Source organism: Gossypium hirsutum, chromosome D10, assembly GCF_007990345.1.
Source record: "Gossypium hirsutum isolate 1008001.06 chromosome D10, Gossypium_hirsutum_v2.1, whole genome shotgun sequence".
Lineage (NCBI taxonomy): Eukaryota > Viridiplantae > Streptophyta > Magnoliopsida > Malvales > Malvaceae > Gossypium > Gossypium hirsutum.
In genome coordinates, this window is record NC_053446.1 from 57,576,465 (window position 1) to 57,588,576 (window position 12,112).

The 12,112-nt window shown below is 35.5% G+C and overlaps 1 protein-coding gene across 1 annotated transcript; it reads right to left on the reverse strand.

The window, feature by feature from the left end:
• Positions 1-72: 72 nt before the first annotated feature.
• LOC107915176 (ABC transporter I family member 17) lies at positions 73-3,283 on the reverse strand. Its single transcript, XM_016844337.2, has 3 exons — positions 2,694-3,283; positions 998-1,185; positions 73-431 (listed from the first exon to the last, which is right to left on the reverse strand). The coding sequence occupies exons 1-3, from the start codon at positions 3,028-3,030 to the stop codon at positions 177-179; spliced, it is 780 nt and encodes a 259-aa protein (XP_016699826.2). The 5' UTR covers positions 3,031-3,283; the 3' UTR covers positions 73-176.
• Between the last annotated feature and the right edge of the window lie 8,829 nt (positions 3,284-12,112).

Below are 12,112 nucleotides of genomic sequence, written 5' to 3' on the forward strand. Positions count from 1 at the left end.
AAACAGAAAACCTTTCCAAGCAAGCTATCTGCCTGGTGAGTGGACATGCCGAGCTCAAGGTGAGCATCAAGATACAACAAATAAACTTGCAATGCTGAACATTGTTTAAACCAAATTAACATCAAATCCTAAGCACAAAGAAAAGGGAAATATAACAACTATTATAGAAAAGTAAATTACGAACTTAGCTGAAGAAACCTTTGTGCCATGGGATGCTTGGCTTCAGAGAGTTCATTAGGCTTCAAAATCTCAACAATTTCACCATTCACAAGAAGGCAAACAACATCTGCAACCCTTTGGATTTGCTTGATGCTGTGTGAAACCATTACAACTGTCATTCTCCTTTTCTTCTTAAGCTTCACTATCACATCCTCTATGTTTTGTGTCGAAATCGGATCCAAGGCACTTGTTGGCTCATCCAGCAGCAAAACCTTGAAACCGTAATTTCGACAAGTCAATATCCAAGAAAGGGAATCAAGAAATAGCTCCGAAAAACATGGAAAATGCAGTGAAGTTTAAATGCAACACATAAACAGGGGCCTGGGGTAATGGCTACCTCAGCAAAATCTTGAAACTGAAACTCGAGATGTCAATATTCAAGAGAAGGAATTGAGTTATTTTGAAGTAATACTTAATGTCAATATTCAAGTAAAGTTACAGATCAGCTGGGGATCAGGGCTGTATGGCTAAATTGACACAACCTTGAAACCGAAATTTCGAGATGTCAATATCTAACAAAGAAACCAAGCTATTCCGGAGTAAAAGTTCAGAGAAAAACATGGAAAATGCAGCAAAGTTTGAATGCAAACATATCAGCTGGAATCAGGGGGTATGGCTACCTCAACAAAACCTAGGAGCTGAAATTCGAGATGTCAATATCCAAGAAAGAAATGATCTTCAAGTAATGGTTCAGCAAAACATGGAAATTGCAGTAAAGTTTAAGTGCAAACATATCAGCTTGGGCCTCGGAAAATGAGATGGGGTTATGGCAGGCTACCTCAGGTTCGTTAGCAAGTGTCCGAGCAAGTGCAACTCTTTGAGCTTGACCAACAGATAATTCACCACCAGTTTTACTGAGAAAGGAGGAATCAAGGTCAGCCAGTGTTAGCAACTTGGAAACTTCAACATCAGTTAACTTCTTTCCTCTCAAGTTTGGTCCATATCGAATATTATCTGCAACAGTGCCTGAGAAAAGATCGATACATCTTTACCTTTGGTATTACATCCATAAAAGAAATACTTGACTAATCAAACTAACGAACATAAGTAGACTACTTTAATGTGAATACCAACCCCCCACATGGTGAGACATAAATTGGGACCTAAAAGTTCAAGGCCCCATTGGCATCAATACACTTCCTTAATTGAATCTTTTCCCTAGGAAAAAACAGTTAAATTCTCAAATTCAATGAACTCAAGTAAGCTTAAGCATTCACATTTGAGACTTGTAAATTGTTAGCTGAAACTGTTTATGGTGCCTCAAATTTGCAGTACCTGCCATTGGTGGAACCTCAAAGATCCTTCACACTTCAAAATCTCCTATTTTTTTTCATATCAAATTTATATTGGATGAAATATTTATACCAGTTTATGGAAAATAGGCCAAAACCACTTTTATTGTTTCCTTCTATTAATTTAAATGATTTATTTCTCAGAAAAAATGAAATTTTCATGAACCCAAGGAGCTATGTCTAGTGTCTACTAAATCAATTCTCTATTTCAATTAAAAAACTTAAGAGAACTCTAATTTATAGTAAACGACAAAATAAATTTAAAATATAAAAAGAAAAGATTGATAAATAATTGTAATTAAGTACCAAAATCCATCATTATAGAGTGATTTACTCTTTGTTTTAGTAATCAGGTTTCAATCATGTACCAAAAAAGTTGATAAAGATTTAATGATTTGTATTTGCTAAAAATTTAAAGAAATCTTCAAAAAAGAAAAAAGATGTAAAAGAAATAGTAGATATGTAAGCATATGATTCTAAAGAAAAGATGTTAAAGCTAAGGACACCATGACCTGTCTGTTTCCATTAAAAAAATCAACTTGAAACCTATCATCAACTTTATTTTAGATTATGATAATACTTCATAATAGAATATTCTAATGCAATTATTAAATAATAAAAAACACTACATAATACAATATTCTTATTCCGGACAATCTGATTCAATATGAATAAGTTTTCATTCAATAATTAAATTAAATTAAATTTAAAATATACGTAATTTTTAATATATTCAAGCTATGAACCATGAACAATTCTATTGCTAATTTTGAACACTTAGAAATAAGCAAACATAGAGAAACATTTGGATATTAAAACAACATAAGCAATCACCAACCATTGTTGGACTACCGGATTGATAATCAGAATAAATCTGGAAAAATTAGATCCTAAAACCTCAAAGTTTTCAGCTTCCTCCTTGCTATTTGCGATTAACAGTTTTATGAGCAACTCAGAATTATATTCAGTTAATTACAGTGTAATAACTATAAAAATAAATTCATAAATTTCATCAAAACTTCCTAGAAATCCATTCACGGTGAATCAGATACAGTTAAGTGAGAAGACATTTGAAAGAAATTCGAAAAATACATCTTTTTTACTGGAAATTCATACACAAAATTTAGATAACTAGTATGGAAAGAAAAATAAATTGAGAAATATAGTTAGCGAATTCTGTACCTTGAAACAAAACGGGGAGCTGGAAAAGCATACCGACTTTACGGCGAAGTCCAAGCACATCAAGGTCAACAATATCACGGCCGTCAAGGAACACCGTATCGGATGGAGGCTCCCAGAGGCGATTAAGAGCTCTAAGCAGCGTCGATTTCCCACTCCCGCTTGGTCCGATGATCCCGACGATCATCCCTTCAGGGATACCGACGTTGATACCGTTTAGTATAGGAACGCCCGCATCCGATACCTTCCTCAAATCACGAATCTGGAATTTCATCACACCACCATCATGATTATGATCATCGACATCGTCAACGGTTAACAGCAAATGCTCTGCAGACATATTTTGTTGTTTAGCTTCTTTATTTACTTGGAATTTTTCTGTAGGCCGTTGATAGGTTCAGTATTTAACGCTAGCAGAGATGATGGAATCGGACTGAATACGACCATTCCCACTAACAAATTAATAATATAAATATTTATTTATTTAATGCAGATCAACCTTCACCACTTGATATATGCACCTCTCCTTGGATGCACCACCACCATTGTCATACAATTTTGGTTTATCAAAGCCTAAGATAAACACTCTGTTTTCATTGTTTAAAGTCCTTGTTATTATTTCCATTAAATATTTTATTTCATTTTCTAACATTATCAAAATAGAATGAGGTGAACCAATAATCAAGTAAATGCAAATACTTTAAAATTAGAAAAGAAATATAAAATTTATAAAAAAATATTATTAATTTTATCAAATAATATATAATAAATAATAAAATTTATGATTTGAAATTAATTAATGAATAATAATAAGATATGTTTTTATTTCAACAATGTTAGTCGACATAGGAGAATGATTTCCATGTAACTCTTCTCTTTATGATTTGAATAATAATTAATGAATCAATTGTTGATTTAATTATTTCTTTTTACTTGATTCAACTAGTTTCGAATAGTTCGTAAGTCAATCGATCTAGCTTTTCTCTCTAGATTAGTATTTCTAATTAGTTTAGTTGATTGATCCAGATTAAACAACATTGATAAAAACTATATATATATAATTGAAAAATTGTCAAAGCTTTACAAAATTATAAAAATTAAAAAAATAAAAATTTAGATAATTAAAAATTAAAAAAGAAAATTTAAATTTAAATTATAGTTAAAAAAGATAAATAAGTTACTAACTTTGGCTAGAATTGACCTTTATTGATTGGTTGACCAATAATCAAAATTCACTATGGGTCGATGCCAGTTAAATTTTTTTATTTAAATTTTCTCTATTTTTTAAGAATTGATATATTAAAAAAAATTGTTATTTCAATGAATTTTTATATTTTAAATTTTAGATAAATTCGAGATTTTTTTTGCAATTTATAAAATTTTAAATATTTTTAGTTTTTATATAACTTTATCCATTTTTTATAAAATTTTTTTTTACATTTTGCTAGAATTTTTAATAATATTTTTTATTTTTATAATTGTTGAAACCGTCTTTTTGAAAACAAAAATTTTAGTTGTCGACTTAAAAATAATAAAAACTGGAGTCGCCACCGATCCTTTATTGAGGTGTGATCGGCTCACCTTAAAAACAATTTTGGTCTACGAAATTCGAGAAAACGGGTTCGGGAGTCAGTTACGTACGAGGAAGGGTTAGCACCCTCGTAACGCCCAAAATTGGTACCAAATTGATTATTTAATATCTTGGTGTCGAAAATTTAAAAAGACTTTAAAAGAGAACTTTTAACTCGCAAACAAATCAAAATAATAAAATATTCTTATTTCAAAGAAATAAAACATCACACCCAGTAAGTTAGGGCACAATATTTTTAAATCTTCAAAATACTGAATATTGCCTTTTGTTTTTGAAATCCTTATTTCGAGATAATAAAATGTCATGACCAGTAAGTTAGGACCCAACATTTTTTAATTCCCGACAATAAGCTTTTATTTGAAATTTGTGGATTTATTGCAAAACAAATACTTGGCTTTTTAAAATCATCGAAAAATAATCGCAATCCAGTAAGTTAGGACACGATCTTTCTCGAGAATTATGGATGCCAAATATTTTGAAAATTTGTAAAATATGGTGATTTTAATGCTTTGACGCAACCACAATCTATACTCTCTAAAAGGCATGTTAAAAAGTTAATGTATGACATGAAACAAATACCTTAATTTAAAATATATATGTACATGTATTTACAAAATATATATACAAGCACAATATGTAAATAAATTTGAGAATTTGTGTATGCATAAATTTAATACACATATACAAGTATACATATAAAAAGATGGAATGAAATATATCCAACAAAAAACTAATAAAAATGCATGTATATATGTGTTTGAAAATCATGAAAATAAAAGTATAAAAGTATGTATGTGTGTATATATTTACAGAAAATGTAAAAGTATATGTATAGGTAAACCATGAAAATATGTATATATATATTATATAAGAAAAGATTATGTGAATACTATAAAAAAGTATATATATTATATATTAAAAACCATGCAAGTATGCTATATAAAACATGCATATATAAAAATGATACGTGTATGAATGAAATAATAATAACTATAATAACAATAAAAAGTATAACTTAATTATAATAAAAATTCAAATGAATAAAATAACTAAAAAAAAGCTAAATTGAACTTAAAAACGGAAAAAATGGGGCAGATTTAGAAAAATTTAGAAAATAGGACCAACTTAATTATGCGCGTAACAGTGGAGGACCGAAAGGGAAATTATCTCCTCCTTCCAAAACGCTGCGCAGTGAGGGACCAAATTGAAACAAAAGTCAAATCTGCGGCCCAAATTTTTAAAAAAAATAAAATGGGCTTAATTGAGGCGCGTTGTGACCAGGAGGGGCTAATTGCGCAATTTTACCCCTCAGGCCAGGACGCGCGGATCCTCCCCTCCAGGTCGGGTCACCGCGCGGGTCAAGGCCATCAAACGGCGTCGTTTTGCAGATGTTTTAAAACCCAAAATTCCCCTTAAAATTTTATTTTGCTTTTTGCCAATTTTTAAAAAAAACCAAACTGACCCTAGCCTTCTCTGCTAGGGTTCTTGCTCTTCCTATTACCACTGCCGCCGTTAGGCCGTCCTTTGGCTTCCAACGACGTCCCGGCCTCAGATTACGACGGAGAGGGGACACCGCGACGATGAATCCGGCAGAAGAGGTAAGTTTCCTTCCCCTCTTTTATATTTTAAGTGAAATAAATAAAAATAAAACAAAAAAAACAGATATAAAAACTTTGAATGATGAACACTGAGTAAAACGAAAAAAATCACCCTTTTTATTTTTTGATTTTTTTCTTCTCCGTATTTTCGTCCGTATCGTTTACACTGACAATTCCCCCCTTTTTACAGATTACAAATGGTCTTTTAAATAGCCGAAAATGGGAAAGAAAAAATGAAACAAAAATCCAAAGAAATCTCTTCTGTTTTTATTGGCCGGATTTTTTGCTATTCTGCTTGTGTTTGTTGCTGCAGGTACAAGGCGAGGTGCGCGTGGAGGCGCAACCCGCGCGAATGGCGGCTACTGTTGCGGAGGTGCGCGTGTAGAGTGTTGCAACGTTGGCGAGGCTATTGCGGCAGTGAACTCGCTGCTAACAGCCTAGGGTTTCTGCAGCATTTTTTGTTTGGGTTAATGTTTGGGCCATTTTAGGTTTAGTTGGGCCTATTTTGAATGGGCCGGGCATTTTGGGCTTGTACAGCTGCCCCTCTTTGCTCGTTGTCGTGTAACAAAAACAGAGTAAAGACAAAAAAGCCCAATTGTGCCCGGTCTTACTAAGCCTCAACTTCTTCAGTGTTTCTCTTCTTCGGGTAGCCTCGTTCCTTCCTACTGCATCTTCAGAGGTGTAGGATTCATACATTGTATCTCCTAAAGAAAAACAGGATTTGCTATCCTTAATCTACTCCACTGCAACTTCAGGGAGATAAGACTTATGACCTCAACTTGTTCTGCTACAACTTAAAAATAAATCTGAAGCGATCTGCCCTGCTACAACTTCAGAGAGATGAGATCTGTGGTTTTAATCCACTCCATTGCAACTTCAAGGAGATAGGATTGGTTTCTTCTATCTGCTCCACTGCAACTTCAGAGAGATAGGAACTAGTATCTTCGATCTACTTCGCCACCGATATGGGAAGACAAGATCTGCTTTCCTCGATCTACTTCACGCCAATACATGAAGACAAGATCTGGTATCTTTGATCTACTTCATGCCAGTACATGAAGATAAGATCTGCTTTTTCGATCTACTTCGCCACCAGTATGGGAAGACAAGATCTGGTATCTTTGATCTATTCCACTGCTGCCCAGGGAAGTAGAATTACAGGCTTCAATGTACTCCACTGTAACCAGAGGGAGGTAAAATCTGCCATCTTTGATCTGCTCCACTACTGCTTAGGGAGACAAGATCTGAAATCTTCAATCTATTCCGCTGCTGCCCAGGGAAATAGAGTTACTGGCTTCAATGTACTCCACTGTAACCTCAGGGAGGTAAAATCTTCCATCTTCGATTTACTCCACTACTGCCTAGGGAGATAAGATCTGTAATCTTCAATCTATTCCACTGTTGCCCAGGGAGATAGAATTACTAGCTTCAATGTACTCCACTGTAACCTCAGGGAGGTAAAATCTGCCATAAACCTGCTCCACTGCAACCGAGGGAGGTAAGGCTAGTATCTTCAATCTGCTTCACTGTCAATGTAAGAAGGCAAGATTTGCTATCTTTAACTTGCTTCACTGCAACTGAGGGAGGCAAGGGTTTTTTCGATCTGCTTCGCTGTCGATGCAGGAAGGCAAGATCTGCTATTTTCACTGATCTGTTCTCTGGAGAACATGACCTTTATAATGAACATAATTATGCCTAATGATTAGGATGTCATGAACAGAATGAATCAAATGCTCTCAACTAGACATGTATGAATGACATTTGAATGAATGTAGAATGTCATGAAAATGATATTTTAACGCTTGAGTTATCATTACTCCAAGTTTATTAAGGTCCTATCGCTTAATGTACTATAGCGCCTTTATGCTCGGTTGGCGAACCCAATAAGCACTTGACTAGATTGCCCCCTACTGTAAACCTCCAAGTTTGATCCACTGGGATGCAAAATTTGTACCATCTTTTCCCGTTGTAACCCAAGAGTAAAAGATTTGGCCTTTTTTCAATCCTCTGTTATTACAATTTAAGGATACATGATATGAAACTTTTTGGTCTTTTACACCATTCCTAGGGTGTTGCACCAAATGCTCATGCACAAATGAAGAAATCTTCTCCAAGAACAACTTCTTCTTATTATTCGGTGATCATTAGTTGTTTGTTCATTGAAGCTTTGTCACCAACACGACATCCTGCCATTTTGTTCAATTAATACTTTAGACAAGAAAATTCAAAGGGATAGTCTTAATTTAGACTCTTCTTTATCAGATTTTCAACCGGTGCGTTCTAAATAATAATCCTGTTTGAGGTTCCTATATTATTTAGAAACTTCTAGAGTAATATGCAAAACTTCCCTTGTGAAAGTTTTATTAGTCCATTAATCATTATTCTAATGCAACATGTTTGCAAAAAAGATCATGGATAAGAATTGAGTTGATTCTGAGCATAGCTCGAAATGAATAAGTTGTCAAAGATAATAAAGATGGATAACAAAGAAATTGATTTAGGAATGCGTATCTTGGAAATGAATGAAGTGTTCCAAGAGTAGCAAAAATAGTATAAGGATTAGGTGCCCCAGATATCGCAGCTTGAACTTTGCTGTACAGACTTTCTGAAGACCATTCTGAGTTTAACATGTGTTTAGGAGATCTACAGTACTTTGTCGATGCCCCCAAAATGTCGTCTACCCTTTCCTGTTGATTCAGGTATAGCAAGACCACTGCATGCCCCATGCTGATCAGTATTTGAGTACTCCGATAATCTCATGCCACATTATGATCAATATTTGAGCCGCCCTTTTCGGGTTTTCAACTCAAATCCCCTTTGGTCTAAGGTGCCATTTGCGAGTTTTCACCTTAGCCTCTCCATTTTTTTATTTTTCACTTTTTCATTTTTCGTTTTCACTTTTTCATTTTTCATCTCGTCAATTTTTACGACTCAAAGTGCCATTTGCGGGTTTTTACCTTGGTCATCTCATTCTTTAAGCAGAGTATTTCCTGACTGAACCTAAGTTTACAGGACTTTGTAGGTTTATCATCCATCTCCCTCAAAATCAAAGCTCCTCTGGAAAAGACATTCTCTATAACATAAGGTTCATCCATTATATTTTTTGTAGAGTGAGGATCTTCTTTAGCATTAGGTCGCCATCGTGGAATTCTCTGGGACAAACCTTTTGCTATAGGATCGCATCATTCATTTCTTGGTACATCTGACCCTGATGAATAGTTTCTAGCCTTTTTCTTCAACTAGGTTTAACTAATTGTACCGGGATTGGATCTTCATCCTACTTCAGCTCAGCCAAAACTCAAAGAGAAAGAATTTCAACTTCAATGAAAAAACGTGATAAACTGAAAAGAGTGGCATTGCCCCGGTAGAGTTTTCATTGCACCATTCATGATATTCACCTTGAACATACTGCAAATTTTTTATATCGTGCTGTTGTTTAGATTGCAATGACAGCACTTAAAACAGGCACATCCTGGTATGACCATGCGAAGCCATCTTTGAATGCTTGAAGTAACTTAACAATGTTTTGCTTTGTTTTTCGGTCATGCATATTCCCTCAAGGTCACAGCCTCTATTGTCTCATTTGTTTCTCTTATTGCTTTACCATCCTCAACAAGTCAGAAGATAAGCTATAATTTATAACATCTTCAAAGTCATGAGATCCCTCTAAACACATGGCTCACTCAAAAGGCGATTTTGAGTCCGTAGCAGCGTCACTCATGTCATTGATATTTGGGGACCCATAGTGGGTACCAAAGAATATACAAAAGAATATATGAATAATATGAATGAATGAATGAATAATTTGGCAAAAAAATCTGAAAGAATGAAAAAAATCGTAAAGAATGAAAGAACATTTGCTCAAAGATGATTGCAATAATGTACTTCATTAAAATAATATTCAGACGTGAGCCTATTTCACAAAGAAATTCCTATTGCTTCTAGGCTGAAAGCAACAAGTGTGTTATGAACATTACTCTTAACAAACTCTAAATACTTTAGGGGTTTCCTCTGTAGTCCCATTATTTAAAACACATTCCAAGCGAATATCTAACCAGAACTCTTTTAATTGTTCACCACTTCTTCATTCATTGCATTCCCTCTATCTTCAATCATGATTAGGTAACGGATTTTCTGCACTTGATAAGTCACCAAACTTGACAACACCCATGTCGATGAGTCTTTCAACTTGCTTCTTGAAGGTAGTGCAATTCTCAATCGAGTGTCCCGTAATTCCTGCATGGTATTCACATTGTGCGTTCGCATTATACCATTCGAGATACGGAGGTTGTAGAGGCTTCACATGAAAAGGGGAAACAACATGTGCATCAAACAAATTTTGATACAGCTCCTTATATGACATCGGAATTGGTGTGAACTAGAGCTTCTCAGTACCAGGTTTCACTCTAGATTCTTGTTCTATTAAACCTTTTTGGTTAGTAGCCACCTTTCTTGGCTGACTCACAATAACTGGTTTAGAGTGACTCGTGTTGTTCACCTCATTTTCTCCTTTCTTTGAGATTGACCTCTTGTTACTCTCCTCTGCATCAATTTTCCCGCTCCTTATGGCGCTTTCAATCATTTCACCATTCATGACTATGTCAGAAAAGCTTTTTGTGGCACTTCCTAACATATGTGTGATGAACGGAGCTTTCAATGTATTTATGAAAAGCATCATCATTTCTTTCTCTAAGAGCGGTGGTTGAACTTGGACTGCGACTTCCCTCCATCTTTGTGCGTACTGCCTAAAGCTTTCGCTCGGCTTCTTCTCCATGTTTTGAAGGGTAATTCTATCAGGAGCCATGTCTGTCACATGACTATACTGTTTCATGAATGCTTGTGCCAAGTCCCTCCATGAACCAATTGTGGTGCGGCTCAGCTGATTGTACCACTTAGATGCTGCCCCTGCTAGGCTATCTTGGAAACAGTGTATTAATAGCTGGTCATTGTTAACGTATCCAGCCATTCGCCTGCAGAACATGGTGATATGAGCCTCTGGGCAAGTCATCCCATTGTACTTCTCGAATTCTGGCATCCTAAACTTATGAGGGAGTACCAAATCAGGAACTAAGCTCAGCTCTTTAGCGTCGATCCCGCGATAGCTTTCGATGACTTCTATCGCCCTGAATTTCTCCTCGAGCCATTTGCACCTTTCCTCTAGCTGCTTTGGTAACTCCTCCTTTATTCTTTCCTTTTTAGCCACTTCATCGAAGTCAGGAATGATAGAGTTAACAGGGTAGTTTTCGGGGTTAGAGCCCAGTCTAGCTTGAAAGTTCGAAGCACTGGCCTGGGACTGCTGAGGCCTGATTGTGACAGTGGGTTTGTGCGGATATTCAATTTGAGTTCGAACATGTGGAGGAGTAAAGCCTGGAGGATAGAGTGGTTCATTACCCACTTCAACATCAGCCATGGGACCCTTTCCCTTATCACCTCATTCAGTCAACAGTTTGGTTAGCTTCGCCATAATATCATCTTAGGATTCTCGCATCTTCTGAGACATATCCTGTTGCATCTTATCTAACCGCTCCTGCACCTGTAGCTGAAGTCGGTCTTGCATCTCCTTCTGACACTGTTCGAGTTTTTCCAATCTCTGATCCATGTCCTTAATCTTTGCTCGAGTGCCGTAACGATGCTTGGTTGGTTGGTTGGTTTCCAGGTTAACTGAGCAGTGATTTTAATTAATTAGGATCATTTAATGGTGTTTAATGCATATGATGTAATCTAATGCAAATGCGTAAAATGAATGCAAAAAGAGACGTTGATTCTAGTTCAATTCTTTACTAGAACAACTTTACTAGAAAACAGATCTCTTTACATAAAGCGGATATATATACAGCTTCGCCCTCGTACTCCAAATGAAGACATCGACTATTCAGATGCATCTTGTGAATTTTAGCTCCTTTTTGCTTAATCCAGGTCATAACTCTTTGCTCACTCACGTTCATTAGCTTCCTTAAAAGATTGGGACCTTTGATGACTTTTGAATAAACTTTGACAATTTGAATCCTCAGGTCATGCAGCAAAGTCGTATACTCCTCTTGTTAGGCTTTTCGTGCCTTACTTTCCTCGGACCACCGTATTATCTTCCACCTTATCAAGAAACCCGTATTCCATAAGAAGCTTTCTAATCTAGTAATCGAACTCAAATCAACATCTCTTTTCTAAGATACAAATGTAATGCAATCATGATGTCATGCAGCCAAAACAAAATAAGCCCAAGTTAGTATCACACC